At 42.3% G+C, this 18,746-nt stretch overlaps 1 protein-coding gene across 2 annotated transcripts in view; it reads left to right on the top strand.

The window, feature by feature from the left end:
- UBE4A (ubiquitination factor E4A) overlaps positions 1-18,746 on the top strand; it is a 90,994-nt gene that overhangs the window by 1,987 nt on the left and 70,261 nt on the right. For both annotated transcript variants that reach the window (XM_053691291.1, XM_053691290.1), the window contains exons 2-6: positions 1,077-1,255; positions 7,472-7,645; positions 11,806-11,918; positions 15,190-15,342; positions 15,462-15,621. In XM_053691291.1, coding sequence (XP_053547266.1) covers positions 1,126-1,255; positions 7,472-7,645; positions 11,806-11,918; positions 15,190-15,342; positions 15,462-15,621 — 730 coding nt within the window. In that variant the 5' untranslated portion in view covers positions 1,077-1,125. The remainder of the gene's footprint in view (positions 1-1,076; positions 1,256-7,471; positions 7,646-11,805; positions 11,919-15,189; positions 15,343-15,461; positions 15,622-18,746) is intronic.

The following is an 18,746-nucleotide window of genomic DNA, read 5'->3' as shown; positions in this document are numbered from 1 at the left end:
ATGCCTAGTTAGGCTCAGGGGTAGCAATGGAAGAGAAAAGAAGGCGCTCCAATGGTGTATTATAGCCCTGAGGGGCTATCTAGTGCTATTTAGGGGAACATACGCCAGAGATAATACACCATTGGAGCACATTCTTTTCTCTTCCTTTGTTATCCAGTTATCATCTACCTTTTTGAAGAGCTGCCCTTTGGTTGATCTGTTGGAATTATCATCAGCCTTTTGTGTGGTGCCTCTGTGATCCTCACTATCACTGTTCACAGTGGGAACTGAGTATCTGTATTGTTTGTCAGGTGTAGCAATGCATTACTGGGAGCTAGGTGCTGATTGGTGGCTTACATGATGTGTTTAGCTGGATTTCAGTAGTGCTTTGCTGTTCATGATTTTACCCTTCAACAAAGGATACCAAGAGAATTAAGCAAATTTAATCATAGAAATACAGTGGAAAGTTGTTTAAAACTATGTTCTATCTAAATCATGAAAGAACAATCTGGGGTATTATGTCCCTTTAATGTTACGTTTCATCACCTCTTAATCCAGGTGTTGACAAATTAGCCCTTTGCAATTCTGAAGTGCCACCAAGCAGTTTAATATAAGAGTGTATGTAGTCAACGCCAAACGTTAGGAGATATTTTTTTGTTATATTCAGCTTGTGCTGGTGTCATATCTGGCTGCATAGGGCACAGACATTTGATATCTAGTGTTTTACTAATATCCTGCCTTGGTTTCTGAATACACTAAGCGTTTATTTTTTCTAACTTGTCTTGGTTGACACAGTTTCTAAATTCTGGTATAGTTTAACCACACACGAAAACAATGTTATTTTAAATGTATGAAACAAAGTGAACTTTTTGTGTGTTTAAAACGCACACAAATTCTAATGCCTAGGTTAAGAGAAATGAGAACATGTGTGAGGACATTAGATTGATAATTGTAATACTTTATGTGTTTACACCAAATTATTTTTTTTCTTTGTTTTATTTTATGAGTTTGATCAAATTCAGAGGTTTGCTCACTGCTTTTATTAATTTCACGCTATGACTTTTGCTGCTTATAAACCCACATCTTGTTTCGTACAGGGTAAGGTGCTTCTTTTGGGTCAATGCAGGGAACCCAACTCACAGTAAAATGACTGACCAAGAAAATAACAACAGCATCTCAGCCAACCCTTTCGCTGCCCTTTTTGGTTCTTTGGCTGAGGCTCGACAGTTTGTGGCAGGAAGAAAGGTACTGTCACAGCAGCAGCGAGCAGGTGACGGTAAGTTAAATGATGGACACCAGGCTTAAAGGGATAGTAAAGTCAAAATTAGACTTTCATGATTCAGATAGGGCGTGTAATTTTAAACAACTTTCTAGTTTACTTTTATCATCAAATTCTCTTTATCTTTGTATTCTTAGTTGAAAGCTAAACCTAGGTAGGCTTATATGCTAATTTCTAAGCCCTTGAAGGCCGTCTCTCAGCTGAATGCATTTGACAGTTTTTCACAGCTAGAGGGCGTTAGTTCATGTGTTTTATACAGATAATACTGTGCTCACGCACGTGAAGTTATTTAAGAGTTGGCACTAATTGCCTGAAATGCAAGTCTGTCAAAAGATCCGAGATAAGGAGGTAGTCTGCAGAGGTTTAGATAAAAGGTAATTACAGAGGTAAAAACTATATTTCTATAACAGTGTTGGTTATGCAAAACTAGGAAATGGTAAATAAAGGGATTATCTATCTTTTTAAACAATAACATATTTGGTGTTTACTATCCCTTTAATTATTTGTCTATGGGCCTCTAAAGACTTTAGAGTGTCATGTACGCTGTTATTACAGACTAATGCAATGATTTAAAAAATAACTGTAAAGAAGCTATCATTTAAACCCAGCATTAAAGGGGAGAAAATGTTTCAATACAATGTCCCTTTAAAGGGACATAAAACCCAAAATGATTTAGATAGAGCATGTGATTGTTTCCAATTTATTTCTATTATACTTTTTTTTGTTATCGTTTGTTGAAAAACAGGGATGTAAGCTCAGGAGAGTGCACGTCTGCAACACTATATTGTAGCAATTTTGCAACAATATTATAGATTAGCAGGAGCACTAGATGGCGACACTATCAGTGCTTCAGGCATGTGCACCCTACTTACCTACCTAGGTATCTCTTTAATAAAGAATAACATGAGAACAAAGCAAATTTAATAATAGAAGTATATTGGAAACTTTGTTAAAATTCTTAAAAAAAATTCTCTATCTGAATAATGAAAGAAATATTTTGGGTTTCATGTCCCTTTAACTGAGAGATAGTGGTAGATGAACAGAGAGAACTGGGTGTTCTACAATTATACCTAAGGGGCTGTCTAAGGCCGCGTTCGGGCAGCGCTCAGGAGCTAGTGGAGGCGCTTCACTTCCATCGATGACGTGGCGCTAGGTGACGTCACAAGCAAGGGATCTGCTGCACAATAATGGACTTTGCGCATGCAAACGTTTTTACTAAGCTCCCTTGTAGCTGTTACACAACACCGTTGTTACGCCGAGAATGATTTCCCCAGTGTATCTGGTTTCCCCTGCCTCTCGGCAAACATCGGAACTCTGACCCACCTCCATTCAGCTGCTCTCAGCTCAGCCCCTGTAGCTTATCCTGCCGAATTCAGCTAATAATAAATAAAGATATAAGGGCTGCAGCTCCCATCATTCACATGAGGCAGGTTAAGCTACAGGGGCTGAGCTGAGAGCAGCTGAATGGAGTTCCGATGTTTGCCGAGAAACACTGGGGAAACATTTTGCTCTAATAATTAAACCCGGAAGTTTAATTGCCAAAGGGGGTTATTGTGTCTGTACATTACATTGCACCAAATGCGTTAGAAAGGGCAGCGCTAATGTATAATTGTGATCAACATGGCACATTTAATGTCGTCTGTTTTCTACACATATTCACTGGGGAAACCATTGTCGGCATAACACCGGATAAGCCTGACAGCAGCATTTAATACAGGGCAAAGTGGAGATAGGTTAAGTAACCTATCTCCACTTTGCCCTGTACTAAATGCTGCTGTCAAACTTATCCGCCTCACCTGTCCCTCTGCTGCTTATAAAAACATGGCAGCCTCCACAGCAACACGTGTGTGGAGGCTGCCATGTTGCCAAGCATCTGAGCTTGCTCTGAAAAGTCCCAGCTTTTCCAGCACGCTGGAAGCGCTGGGACTTACGTCAGCAGAGCGCTCAAAAAACTCCCAGCCTCTCACTTGCAAGTGTGCAGAAAACGCTGCAAGCGAGTCCCAGTTCGCTTGGAGTGCTGCCCGAACGCGGCCTAAATGTGGGCAGATATGCCAGCCTCAGTTTACGTACCCTGCTATATGCTGTGTAATGCTTTTCCAGCAGGGGGTGTGCTACAAAACATAACAATACACAAATCCGTTTACTGACCTGACATTTTCTTTCAAAACATGATACTGTTTCCATCTTGTTGCATATTGTTATTTCATTATTATTTACTTTCTCTATATTTTCTGTATTATGCATATGGTTTACCATCAGGTCCAGACTGTAAATAGGGAATACAGGGTATGTGCCCAGTGGGCTTGAACCAGTATCAGGTCAAGGTCTGTTGTCTTAGTCCTGTCCAGTCACCAGCATTATTATTTCTCCTAGCTCTGCAGGGAGTCATTTAGTAGCATAAAGAGCCAGCTATTGGGGTCAGGCCTGCCCTGCGTTTTTTTATTTTATTTTAAATTTAACTTTTATTTTATTGAGGAATCCCAAAACAAAAGAAATACAACTCATATTTGTTAGAAAATACAGTCATCAATTGAAGGCTAACATATTCCGTTCACCTAATGCAGTTGTAGTATATCTAATTTGAAACACCCTTTGAGTTGTTACATTCCGTGATGTAGCCCACATGGTGGAGTAAGAGTGAGACCTCAATTCGGTTTTCTGTTTATATGGGGTACATAGAAAGAACAGGTTTATAATCGTATATATAAACTTGGTAAAGGGGGAAATGGGAAAGGCTAATAATAGCCTTAGATAGGTAAGTGTAATAACCAACTATGAGTATGAGTTCTATTTGAGCTCCGTTGAAGTGGGAGGTAGTTTATGGAGCTACTTTGTCAAGGTATACCTCATCAGGCATGTTGTGAATTTGCCAAAAAACTGTCGTCCAGGAAAGAGGGTGTAAATGGGAAAAGGTTAGAGGAAGGAGAAGAGGGGGGGGGGGGGGGGGTGTAGGAAGGGTCAGAGAAGAGGAGCAGATAAAAAAACAATAAAATAAAACCCAGATATATAAATTAAATTCTGCCCTGGGATTCTATGCTATTCTATGGGAAGTTATCAACTTCCTCTGTCCATTGGGGTCTGTCACTATTATTGAATATCTATCCAGTCAGTCCAATTCTCCCAATAAGTGTCCATCCTATCCTGTTCTTTAGCAACATATCTTTCCATTTTTGCAAAGTGTATTAAGATTAGGAGATGAAGGCTGTTTCCATGCTCTCGCTATGCAGAGTTTAGTTGCCGGCAGAATGTAAATTAGTAATCTTCTGGTGTGTACTGGAGTTTTGTCTTCAAACATGTGTAACAGAGGCCTGCCTCTTGCTGTCAGCTACTGGGGTCAGGCCTGCCCTGCCTCTTGCTGTCAGCTACTGGGGTCAGGCCTGCCCTGCCTCTTGCTGTCAGCTACTGGGGTCAGGCCTGCCCTGCCTCTTGCTGTCAGCTACTGGGGTCAGGCCTGCCCTGCCTCTTGCTGTCAGCTACTGGGGTCAGTCCTGCCCTGCCTCTTGCTGTCAGCTACTGGGGTCAGTCCTGCCCTGCCTCTTGCTGTCAGCTACTGGGGTCAGGACTGCCCTGCCTCTTGCTGTCAGCTTCTGGGGTCAGGACTGCCCTGCCTCTTGCTGTCAGCTGCTGGGGTCAGGACTGCCCTGCCTCTTGCTGTCAGCTACTGGGGTCAGGACTGCCCTGCCTCTTGCTGTCAGCTACTGGGGTCAGGACTGCCCTGCCTCTTGCTGTCAGCTGCTGGGGTCAGGACTGCCCTGCCTCTTGCTGTCAGCTGCTGGGGTCAGGACTGCCCTGCCTCTTGCTGTCAGCTGCTGGGGTCAGGCCTGCCCTGCCTCTTGCTGTCAGCTACTGGGGTCAGGCCTGCCCTGCCTCTTGCTGTCAGCTACTGGTTTCAGGTCTGGCCCCAGTCACCGCTTCATTTCTATGAGCTGGCTCAGGGTCAGGTCACAGCCCCCAGTATTACATCTACTTTTAAAATGTAGGTAAAATTCTCCTCCTCACAATAGCTGGCTCTGAATGCTTCTAAATGACTCCCTGCAGAGCTGTCCTCTCTGATGTATTTGCATTCAGTGCAGGATTGATCTATGACAGCTTCAGACAGTCTCACACCTGGGTAGTTTAGTAGTGTGCATGGATTATTGCGGCTCATTGTGAAATTGCATTGTTCCTCGAGTATGCATGTGTCTTGTGACCTAGTATCTGCCTGATATCAGTCCTCTATACTCGCATACTACTAATGCCCTTGTAATATAACCAAAACGGTAATTTTTGCTTTACCTGTGCCCCGCCCCTTGGGCAGTGGGTCTCAGAGGTCTCTATTGAGACCAGTCAGCATATCAGGGGGCCCTTTCTGGCCTTTTTAGTAGCATTCCTGGGCTCCACCTGATTCTTGTCTGACCCCTCTGTGTGCCCACTGCTAAAAAGGGCTTAAGGTATACAGAAAACATATGATTTTGCCTTTATGGTCTGTTTCTAAGATGGCCACCATAGTGTTATTGTACATACAAACCTGTCATCAAATTTATGTGGGAGGTCTGCATAAGTGCATCTTCTCTGGAGAGGACTAATTAACTGGGAAAGGTGACAGTCACAGCGTAGCAGCTCCTCTTGATATTGCCTGTTTTTGTGTAATTGTGGATTTGTGTGGTGCTTGTGGGTGTCTGTTATTTCTCTCTGATAGCGCTACTTACGTGTGATGACAAATGCTCCGCTGCCTGCTATTTTGAGTGACTGTAATGGTGCTGGCTGATGAGCAGTAAGTGTTCTTTATTATTATTATTTAAATATGAACTTCAATAGCTTCTGTTTTTTTATTTCATTCTTTTTTTTTTTACTATTTATTGACAACCACTTTACAAAATCCAGAAGGTTGTTATAAACTTTAAATACTTTTTGTAAAACAAACTCATACATTATACTTGCCAGTTTTGTAGTATAGTTAAATAGAAATAAATAAAACAGAAAGGCCTTAAAATGCCCAGGCCTTTTTTACCTCCCAGTCCGGCCCTGGTTACCGTATTGTATCATTGTCATATTTCTCTACCATTGTTCATGAAGCAACTCCAGTTGTAGTAATAATACCTCACCAAAGCATTGCAGTAACAATACCCCCCGGACGTTTGTCTGTGTCATCTCAGGCGCTAAGTAAGACAGGTGCGAAATCTTTAAAGGGACAAAAATGGTCAAAACTGAAATGTACACAAGTGCACATCAGCAGAGGGTTTTTATCAGTGATGGCTCTGATTGCTTCATATACGTTGCATCTGGATCTCTGAGCAGGTGGGGTGCATGGAGTATCTGTAGTATATGCCTCATTAATATATATTTTGTCAAGTTTTAACTATGTTGTTAAATTTTAAACAGTAACAAGATGGAAACATTTGCACAAAACAGTTTTTATTAGAAGCATTTTTTGGACTACACGTGTCTATTCAAAACTAAAATGCTATGCAATTATTATTTTGACTATTATGACCCTTGTAAAATACATTTTTACCCAGATAGAACTCATTCTTTTTCCTCTTACTTTGCAAATGGGGAATTGCTCTCTTTTCTCCATATGTAGGATATGCTTTACCTGTCCCTCAGCCAATGGTCTCCTCTCTTGAATTTAGAATTCTGTTTGCCCTTCTTCTTAAAGGGACACTCAATCAATATTAAACTTTAGTTATTCAGATAGAGCATGCAATTTTAAACAACTTTCCAATTTACTTCCATTAACTAAATGTGCACAGTCTTTTTATATTTAAACTTTTTGAGTAACCAGCTCCTACTGAGCATGTGCAAGAATAAGTGTGTATGCATTTGTGAATGGCTGATGGCTGTTACATGGTACGTGTATGCATTTGTGATTGGCTGATGGCTGTCACATGGTACAGGGGGAGTGGAAATAGACATAACTTTTAAAATTGTCAGAAAAAAATCTACTACTCATTTGAAGTTCAGACTAAGTGCTATTGCATTGTCTTGTTATCTTGCATTTGTTGATTATGCAAATCAACTGTGTTGACTGGTCCTTTAAATGACAGTGTGAATATGGTCTTGTATCAGTAAACGAGATGTCCGTATTTGTTACAGGAACTTGTATTGTCTCATCATTTACCTTCTGGATAATTCATCCAATGCCCAACAGTCTCCTGATTGTTATATGTCCTAAAAGTATTTCCGTATAATTTCTCTTGATATTATTAGTAACAGCCAGCTTTCCCTTCTCAGATGAGGCAGGCGAGAGCCAGGATGAGTCGGACAACAGTGTATCAGAAAGCCTGGAAGAGTGTGATGACTCAGTGGCAGAAATCAATCGTTCTTTCTGGTCCCAGCAGGAGATTTGTGAACAACTCAACATCAACCACATGATCCAGAGAATATTCCTTATCACACTGGATAATAGTGAGTACAAACAAATGTCTGAATCTGATCCAGTGTTGTATACAGTGTAGCAGTGGGAATCTGGTATGTTTACAATTTACTAACAGTGCATATATGACTTTTCCACATGTATCATAATTAAAGGGATATGAAACCCAAACATGTTCTCTTGAGATTCAGACGGTGCAAACCATTTAAAAAAGTTTGTAATTTAGTTCTATTATCAAATTTGCTTGGTTCCCATGGTATTATGGGTTGAAGAGATACCTAGGTAGGAATCTGGAATTTTACATGGCAATAAATAGTGCTGCATACTAGTGCTCTTTCAAATGTATAATATGCTTGCAAAACTGCTGCCTTATAGTGCTCCAGAAATGGGCTGGCTCCTAAGCATGCGTCCCTGCTTTTCAACAAAAGATACAAGAATGAAGAAAAATTTGTAATAGAAATAAATTAGAAAGTTGTTGTTAGTGGAGTTGGCAGATTATCATTTATAGTTTGATTCTCCAAGGAGTAACACTGTCAGTCCAGTACTGCTAGGGAAGCAGAGAGTCACCATGTCAGTCTAATCATTTTGAGAGTATTAAAGCTATTGGGACAGTAAACACATTGAGATTGAGTTAAATGGGCATTAAAGGGACATAAAACACAACATTTTTGTTTCACGATTTAAATAGACCGTACAATTTTAAACAACTTTCAAATGCACTTCTAGTATCAAATTTGTTTCGTTCTTTTGGTATCCTTTGTTAAAAAGCATATTTAGATAGGCTCAGGAGCTGGGAACTAGCTGCTGATTGGTGGATGCATATAAATGTCTATTGTCATTGGCTCACCGCTGTCTTCAGCTTTCTCCCACTGATACATTGCTGCTCGTTCAATAAAGGATAAAAAGGCAATGAAGCATGTGGGATAATAAAAGTAAAATTGAAAACTGTTTAAAATGGTATGTTCTATCTTAATCAGGAAATACATTTTTGGGGTTTCATGTCCCTTAAAGCACAATGAAACAATTTACAATATATTTCTTTCCAATGGCATGGAGAGTCCACAAATCCATTCCAATTACTAGTGGGAATTCAACTCCTAGCCAGCAGGAGGAGGCATAGAACACCCCAGCAGAGCTGTTAAAGGGACAGTAAACACCAGAATTTTTGTTGTTTAAAAAGGTAGACAATCCCTTTATTACCGATTCCCCAATTTTACATAACCAACATAGTTATAATAATATACTTTTTACCTCGCTCAACCTGGGAACGAACAATAGCATAACTTGTTCTATGGTTAGTTACCACCCTAGAAGCAGCCTCTTTTTGCTCAACATGTGCCTTTCACAGAGAAGAACTTTCCTGAAGCATATCAGTCTGATCCTGATTTCACAGTACAGTCCAGCCCCGAAATACCAGGTAATCCCTCTCTCAACGAGAGAAACAGCAAAACCCCAGACGTACGTTTCGGCCTTTTGTGGGCCTCGTCAGTGAGGTGCAGCCATATCCCTCTAGGCACACTGAGCAACGGGTCCACGTCTGGATTCCCGCATTACACTTAGGGAGATTTCCCTAAGTGTCATAATTTGCATAAACAAAAAGAGAGAAGCGCTCAACCTGGGAACGAACAATAGCTTAATAGCATGTCAGTCTAATAATTTTGGGAGTATTAAAGCAATTGGGACAGTAAACACATTGAGATTGAGTTAAAGGGCATAAAACACAACATTTTTGTTTCAAGATTCAAATAGACCGTACAATTTTAAACAACTTTCATACGCACTTCTATTATTAAATTTGTTTCGTTCTTTTGGTATCCTTTGTTGAAAAGCATATTTCAGGAGCTGGGAACTATCTGCTGATTGGTGGATGCATATAAATGTCTGTTGTCATTGGCTCACCGCTGTCTTCAGCTTTCTCCCACTGATGCATTGCTGCTCCTTCAATAAAGGATAAAAAGGCAATGAAGCAAGTGGGATAATAAAAGTAAATTTGAAAACTGTTTAAAATGGTATGTAATATCTTAATCATGAAATAAATTTTTGGGGTTTCATGTCCCTTTAAGCAAAATGAAACAACTTACAATATATTTCTTTCCAATGGCATGGAGAGTCCACAAATCCATTCCAATTACTAGTGGTAATTCAACTCCTAGCCAGCAGGAGGAGGCAAAGAACACCCCAGCAGAGCTGTTAAAGGGACAGTAAACACCAGAATTTGTGTTGTTTAAAAAGGTAGATAATCCCTTTATTACCCATTCCCCAATTTTGCATAACCAACATAGTTATAATAATATACTTTTTACCTCTGTGATTACCTTGTATCTAAGCCTCTGCAAACTGCCCCCTTATTTCAGTTCTTTTAACAGACTTGCATTTTTAGCCAATCAGTGCTGGCTCCTAGGAGCTTCACGTGCCTGAGCTCAATGTTATCTATATGAAACACATGAACTAACACCCTCTAGTGAAAAACTGTCAAAATGCTTTCAAATTAGAGGCAGTCTTCAAGGTCTAAGAAATTAGCACATGAACCTCCTAGATTTAGCTTTCAACTAAGAATACCAAGAGAACAAAGCAAAATTGGTAATAAAAGTAAATTGGAAAGTTGTTTAAAATTACATGCCCTATTTAAATCATAAATGATTTTTTTTAACTTTACTGTCCCTTTAAGTGTCACTCCCATTACCCATAATCCCCAGTCATTCTTTGCCTCTATTATCGGGAGGATGTGCGAAGATGGTGTCTGAAGATATTTAATCCTTCAATGGGTACTTTTGCTGTATCCATGTAAATCTCTTTAGTAAGAGTAATGGTGGCTTTTAGCTGGCTCAGGGTCAGGTCACAACCCCCAGTATTACATCTACTGTCAAAATATAGGTAACATTTTCTTCCTCACAATAGCTGGCTCTGAATGCTGCTAAATGACTCCCAGCAGAGCTGTCCTCTCTGATGTATTTGCATTCAGTGCAGGATTGATCTATGACAGCTTCAGACAGTCTCACACCTGGGTAGTTTAGTAGTGTGCATGGATTATTGCGGCTCATAGTGAAATCGCATTGTTCCTGGAGTATGCATGTGTCTTGTGACCTAGTATCTGCCTGATATCAGTCCTCTATACTCGCATACTGCTAATGCCCTTGTAATATCACCAAAGTGGTAATTTTTGCTTTACCTGTGCCCCGCCCCTTGGACAGTGGGTCTTAGAGGTGTCCACCCCCCCTTATATGATTTAGCTCTGAAAATTGAGCAATCTCTAGTTGCCAGAACCTGAAATGCACCCTGCTGACATATCAAGGCTAACTCTGCTACATATATGTCCCTAATTGGCTTTATCAGATAACAACAGCTAAACAATATATTTTATACTAACTTTATGACAGTGCCTAGCCTTGTTGTCTGTGGATTAAAGTCCATATTGGCTTCTCCAAATAAGGCAAATGGTGAGTGGAGTTTGACAATTGAAAAATAATTGCAGTAAAAAGAATATTAATTTGTTTTGAAAACATTTTAACCCCTTAAGGACTGGGCATTTCAAACAAAAACTTTGGCTTTGCTGAAATGCCTCTTACGGAATTTCAATGGAATTCCTGCAACCTCCTTGGTTTATGTCAGAGAGTGGAGTTGTTAAATTTATTTATGAACAAATTAAGACAGACACATTTACTTTTCTGCTGTTGGAAAAAGCTTAAAAAATACCATTATCTTATTACTATTGCATGGGAACTGCCTGTTGTATCCCTGCTCATAATAAAAATCTGAGTAACAAACATTTTTCTGTTGAGAAGCTATGTAAAGAGAAAACAATAGCACTAGTGGGTGTATCAGGAAGAGAGAGATTTTGTATGGGAAATAGCTGCTTGTGCTTATTGAACCCCCAGCCATAATTAGCATTTCAGTACCTAACATAAATAACGTTGGCAGGTCTGCTGTACTTGCAGACTCAGCTTATTGTTATGGGCACATCCTAGGTGATGGTTTTAATGAGAAAAAGATTGCTATTTCAAATACAGAAATAAACACATTGAAACAATTGCCTCTGCAGTAGGTGTAACAAGTCATTTGGAAAACAATAAAGGGAAATAAAATTGTTAACAGTGTTCCTATAAGTTGTTTTCTGCCTGCTGAGTCATTCCATGTCACTTTCCTCCTCCACCAGCATTTTTCTCTGAAATGGGATTGTTGTGTATTGTTCTAGGTGACCCAAGTCTGAAGAGTGGGAATGGCATTCCTCTGCGCTGTGTCTACCTGGAGGAACTTGGAGCTGAGCTGGATGGGCAAGACTGGCTGGATATGAATAATGTGGAACAGGTGCTTACTCACTTTAGAGCAGTCTCATATTAGGGTGGTGGGCAGGAGAAACATTACACTCATGTAGGAGTGCAGAGCAACTTTATGAGGGAGACACCAGGGGGGTGCAGAGCAGGCTTATGTTAGGGAGACATGGGAAGGGGTTTAGAGCAGCTTTACTAGGGAGAAACCAGGGGGAGTGTAGAGCAGGCTTACGTTAGAGACATATGGTAAGGGGTGCAGAGCAGCTTTACTAGGGAGAAACCAGGGGGAGTGTAGAGCAGGGTTAATAAGGAGAAACCAGGGGGCGTGTAGAGCAGGGTTAATAAGGAGAAACCAGGGGGCGTGTAGAGCAGGCTTACTAGGGAGAAACCAGGGGGAGTGTAGAGCAGGCTTATGTTAGGGACACATGGGAAGGGGTGCAGAGCAGCTTTACTAGGGAGAAACCAGAGGGAATGTAGAGCAGGCTTATGTTAGGGACACATGGGAAGGAGTGTAGAGCAGCTTTACTAGGGAGAAACCAAGGGGAGTGTAGAGCAGGCTTACTAGGGAGAAACCAGGGGGAGTGTAGAGCAGGCTTACTAGGGAGAAACCAGGGGGAGTGTAGAGCAGGCTTACTAGGGAGAAACCAGGGGGAGTGTAGAGCAGACTTACTAGGGAGAAACCAGGGAGAGTGTAGAGCAGGCTTACTAGGGAGAAACCAGGGGGAGTGTAGAGCAGGCTTACTAGGGAGAAACCAGGGGGAGTGTAGAGCAGGCTTACTAGGGAGAAACCAGGGGGAGTGTAGAGCAGGCTTACTAGGGAGAAACCAGGGAGTGTAGAGTAGGCTTACTAGGGAGAAACTAGGGGGAGTGCAGAACAGGGTTAGTAGGAAGAAACCAGGGAGAGTGTAGAGCAGGCTTACTAGGGAGAAACCAGGGGGAGTGTAGAGCAGGCTTACTAGGGAGAAACCAGGGGGAGTGTAGAGCAGGCTTACTAGGGAGAAACTAGGGGGAGTGTAGAGTAGGCTTATATTAGGGAGACACGGGAAGGGCTGCAGAGCAGCTTTATGAGGGAGACACCAGGGGGTGCAGAGAAACCAGGGGGAGTGTAGAGCAGACTTACGTTAGGGACACATGGGAAGGGCTGCAGAGCAGCTTTACTAGGGAGAAACCAGGGGGAGTGTAGAGCAGGCTTACTATGTAGAAACCAGGGGGGAGTGTAGAGCAGGCTTACGTTAGGAACACATGGGAAGGGCTGCAGAGCAGCTTTACTAGGGAGAAACCAGGGGGAGTGTAGAGCAGGCTTACTATGTAGAAACCAGGGGGGAGTGTAGAGCAGGCTTACGTTAGGGACACAAGGTAAGGGTTGCAGAGCAGCTTTACTAGGGAAAAAACAGGGGGAGTGTAGAGCAGCTTTACAAGGGAGGAACCAGGTGGAGTGTAGAGCAGGCTTATGTTAGGAACACAAGGGAAGGGCTGCAGAGCAGCTTTACTAGGGAGAAACCAGGGGGAGTGTAGAGCCGGCTTACTAGGGAGAAACCAGGAGGAGTGTAGAGTAGGCTTATATTAGGGAGACACGGGAAGGGCTGCAGAGCAGCTTTATGAGGGAGACACCAGGGGGTGCAGAGAAACCAGGGGGAGTGTAGAGCAGACTTACGTTAGGAACACATGGGAAGGGCTGCAGAGCAGCTTTACTAGGGAGAAACCAGGGGGAGTGTAGAGCAGGCTTACTATGTAGAAACCAGGGGGGAGTGTAGAGCAGGCTTACGTTAGGAACACATGGGAAGGGCTGCAGAGCAGCTTTACTAGGGAGAAACCAGGGGGAGTGTAGAGCAGGCTTACTATGTAGAAACCAGGGGGGAGTGTAGAGCAGGCTTACGTTAGGGACACATGGTAAGGGGTGCAGAGCAGCTTTACTAGGGAAAAAACAGGGGGAGTGTAGAGCAGCTTTACAAGGGAGGAACCAGGTGGAGTGTAGAGCAGGCTTATGTTAGGAACACAAGGGAAGGGCTGCAGAGCAGCTTCACTAGGGAGAAACCAGGGGGAGTGTAGAGCAGGCTTACTAGGGAGAAACCAGGGGGAGTGTAGAGCAGCTTTACTAGGGAGAAACCAGGGGGAGTGTAGAGCAGGCTTATGCTAGGGAGGGACAGGGAGGGGTACAGAGTAGGCTTATGCTAGTGAGGGACAGGGAGGGGTGCGGAGCAAGCTTATGCTGGGAAGGACAGGGAGGGGTGCAGAGCAGGCTTATGCTAGGGAGGTACAGGGATGGGTGCAGAGCAGACTTATGCTAGGGAGGCACAGCAGGAAGGAGTGCAGAGCAAGCGTATGCTAGGGAGGGACATGGAGGAATGCGGAGCAGGCTTATGCTGGGGAGGCACAGGGAGGATTGCAGAGCAGGCTTATACTTGGGAGGGACAGGAAGGGGTGCTGGCAGGTTTACGCTGGGTAGGGACAGGAAGGAGGGGGGTGCGGAGCAGGCTTACGCTGAGGAGGGACAGGAAGGGGTGTGTGGAGCAGGCTTATGCTGCGGATGGACAGCAAGGGGTGTGGAGCAGGCTTACGCTGGGGAGGGACAGGGAGGGGTGCGGAGCAGGCTTACGCTGAGAAGGGACAGGGAGGGGTGTGGAGCAGGCTTACGCTGAGGAGAGACAGGGAGGTATATGGAGCAGGCTTACGCTAAGGAGGTACAGAGAGGGGTGTGAAGCAGGCTTTCACTGAGGAGGGACAGGGAACAGGGAAGGGTGCAGATCAGGCTTACACTGGGGAGGCACACAGAGAAGTGCAGAGCAGGCTTAAGTTGGGGAGCCACAGGGAGAGGTGCAGAACAGGCTTACAATGGAGAGGCACACAGAGAGGTGCAGAATATGCTTATGCTAGGGATGCACAGGGAGAGGTGCAGAACAGGCTTACATTAGGGAGGCACAGGGAAAGGTGCAGAGCAGGCTTACATTGGGGAGACACAGGAGGAGGGGTACAGATCAAGCTTACACTAGGGAGGCACAGGGAGAGGTGCAGAACAGGCTTACATTGGGGAGACACAGGAGAAGGAGTACAGATCAAGCTTACACTAGGGAGGGATGCAGAACAGGTCTATGAGGGGAGACAGAGGGGAGGGATGCAGGTTTACTCTGGAAAAGAACAGGGAGAGTAAGGCAGAGCAGGCTTACTGGGAAGCCATAGGTTGGAGTGTAGAGCTGGTTTATGTGGGGAGACATGGGAGTGGTACACTAGGATGCAATAGGAGTGAGGCAGGATCCCTGGGGATTTGATATTGTTTTGTGTTACTGTATCTGTTCCAACTCTACCCTCAGGCTATTTTCACACGGCTGCTGCTTTCAGAGCCAGAGAAGTATCTGATCTCCATGACTTCCTCAACAGCCCCCAATCTGTCTGCAGACAGAGATGCTGGAGAGAAACACATCATGCCTTTCCTGTTTTCTAGTTTCCAGAGATCAAAAAAAGAGGTGAGAAATGAAACACACGTGTGACTAACCAGTCACACACTCTCTAGTATTGGTTTAATTTTTATAACGCTGAACCAGTTTTTAAACAAACCTGAGCCCTCTATTTTCTTGGTTTTCAGGTCACCAAAGTGCCTGAGAACCTGCTGCCATACGCTGTGCGCTGTAAAGCATTAACAATCTCAAACACCCGCACTGTCCTGCTTACTCCAGAGATTTACGTAGGACAGGATGTCCCAGCGCAACTTGTGGACCTAATGCTGGAGGCATTGCGGGGAGCATGTGAGTGAAATGAAAGTCCAAATTCGTCTCATAATATCTCAGCATCCTGCACAATAAGGCATAGATTTGGTGTTTCAAAGCTCCCCTGCTGCCTATGTCACTTTTCCACTCTGCATGGGAAGGCCAAACCTTGTAACGCAAAGCACCATCTGGTCTTTGACACCCTGCAGGGGTGCTCCAACCTGTTTCTGCCATCTTGCTGGGAGGAACAGATGGTATAAATCGTATTTACTAGGGATATACAGAAATTTCGGCCACAGAAAGTTTTGGACGAAAATGGCATTTTTGGTTATTTCTGTTTTGGGGTTTTTTTGCCTTTTATTTTCGGTAAAATTATTGTGTAGTATATTTTAAATTTGATGCCAGCCTAGAGCTGCTGTTTGAGTTCATTACTTGACTTACTGTTTTGCATATAATAATAGTTTTTTAGGACTATACTTTATTTTGATAATTGGTAAAAAAAAAAAAACGGTTAAATCTGATTCTGTTACACAGAACTAAATAAAGAATAATACTAGCTATGCACCAAAATTTGGGCCGCCAAAAATGTGCAATTCCAATTTCGACCCAAAGAGGACCAAAATGGCTAAAAATGCACAGCCCTCCCCTGTTCTATTGAGTTACATGTCTATACTTAGCATAAGGTGAGCAACACAGCACTGGTACACAGAGCACACACATAAGTACCATGACATCCTGTTCTATTGAGTTACATGTCTATCCTTAGCATAAGGGGAGCAGCACAGCACTGGCATGGTACACAGAGCACACACATAAGTACCATGACATGATGATATTTGAAACCAGCAGTGCCCTTTTTTTTTTAGAAGGAAACCAAAGTTCTGAATACAGTATTCAAAGGAGGATAAGTAACATGTTTATAAATACTTGATATTATCAGACACAGCCCTAGGCACACACAGTGAATATGTATAAGCCTTATATACAGTGCTCATACATCAGCCTCTTGTGCGTAGACATTCTATTCGCCTGAGGCAAATATGCGTGCACACTATATATGCATAAGCCCCAAGCTTGCACACAGTTGGTACAAATTAGCACCCACCAGACAGTGTATACAAAAAAGCACAGTAACTTTCTATAACCACTTTGCTTGTAAGGCCGTAGCCAAGTCTGGTGGACCTGGTGATAGGTGACAGGCAGACTCCATTTGGGGCTCCGGACATATAATCTGACGGGTCAGTGTGAGACCCGATCCAGGAACTAGGCGGAGATACGATGAGAGACGATCAGGTGCAGCCACGCCCATCGCAACGATAACTACACCCAAAAACAAAACAAAACACATGTACACCTCGTATTGTTGTCTGGCTATAATCACGCTCTCCCTTGTAGAGCTGCACCAGTTTCACTGCAGATCACGCCCTACGGTACAAGTGACCATGCCCATTTGTTGGAGCTTTCCCGCCTACAAGCACTCTCAGCTACACACACGCACTGTAGTTACAAAAAATTTTTTACAAATCGGTTTCGGTTTTCGGCCAGGGGCATCCTGAATTTTCAGTATAGGTTTCGGTCCAGAATTTTCATTTTGGTGCATCCCTAATATTTACCCCTTTCAGGGTGATAGTGAAAAAGACAACAGGAAACACAGAATCTAACTCTCAGCTTCCTCCTGTCTGTCATTTTCACTGTTCAAGGAAGGGCAGATTCCTGCCAACTTGGTTTTTGTTGCCCTGTCTAATCAAGAGTGGGTACTTTTTGAGTTTAAAGGGACACTGTACTCAAACATTTTCTGTCATCCACATTAGCATTATTTAAACATGTAGGCATTTCCCCCTGCAAAATTTAGAGTAAAATGTGTTTAATTTTAAACTAATATCTAGCTAACTAATATCAATTGTGCATTTCCTACTAATAGTAATTGGCTAATTGGTATTTCTACTAATACTTAGTGCGCATTAGCAGGAAGTAACTATTAGCCAGTCAGAATTAAAAGGAAATACCTGTCAGCCAATAAGCATTAGAAGGCAGCGTCTATCAGCCATTGAAAATTAGTAGGAAGTACACAAAGTATCAATTTAGTTGAAATATTTTTATTGAAGTTTTCCAGTTTGAACATATAATTTAACATTAATAATTGGACCTTTACAAGTTACAGTAAGGTTTGTTACATTCCTTAATTCAATGGATATGATAAAATATGGTTATAGACTGACTGCATATAAAGTCACACAGTATCAATTTAAAAGATTTTACTTTTCTTTTTTTTATGAATAAAATATAAAATCTGGTTTATAGGCTGCTTTTTCATATGGATAACGTGTATATTAAGTAAAGTGTTCCTTAAATAGCTTTTTGTATATCAATATTAAACACTGCCTCATACGAACAATACAGACATGTTTAGCATAAATAGAACTCCCAACTCGCTAAAGCTTTCTATTTTTATGTTTGTGTTTTGTTTCAGCTGAAAACTTAGAGAAAAAAAATTTCATAAGTGGTGTGTTTCGTCAGTACGAATAATACGATCATTTAAAGGGAAGCTAATTTAAAATGAAACTTTCATGGTTCAGAGCATGCAGTTAAAAAAAACAAAAAACATTCCAGTTTACTTCCATTATCTTAATGTGCCCAATCTTTTTATATGTACACTTTTAGAAGTACCAGCTGCTACTGAGCATGTGCAAGAGTTCACAGTATATACGTATGTATTCTGATTGGCTGATGGCTGTCACAGGATACAGTGGCAGAGAAAATAGAACTAACTTTGAAATTCGTCAACAAACAAATTTACTGCTAATTTGAAATTCAGTGCTATTGCATTGACTTTTTATTTTGCGTTTGTTGATTATTCACTGGTCCTTTTATTACACTGGCTTTAACACATGGTTATAAAACTTCATCTAGTGCTTTTGCTTTTTCCAACACAACGATTTGGCGGAAATGTATTGGTGATGCAGTAAGAGGTTTAATAACATTGTGTTTTTCACACTTCTTCAGAGTGAAAAGGGAGGCATCTTCTAGTCGCCATCTGCACATCCGTAATTAGGGGCATAATAAGTGGGAGCAGCCATGCATAGCTATGCAATGGGAAAGTACTTAGTAAGCTAAGGATGAGCTCTTATACAAGGCTGATTTTTTAGCCTTTGCATCACTGGGTG

This window comes from Bombina bombina, chromosome 8 (genome assembly GCF_027579735.1).
Source record: "Bombina bombina isolate aBomBom1 chromosome 8, aBomBom1.pri, whole genome shotgun sequence".
NCBI classification, from domain to species: Eukaryota; Metazoa; Chordata; class Amphibia; order Anura; family Bombinatoridae; genus Bombina; species Bombina bombina.
Note: the sequence above shows the minus strand (reverse complement) of the source record. Positions and strands in the feature narration are given on the sequence as shown.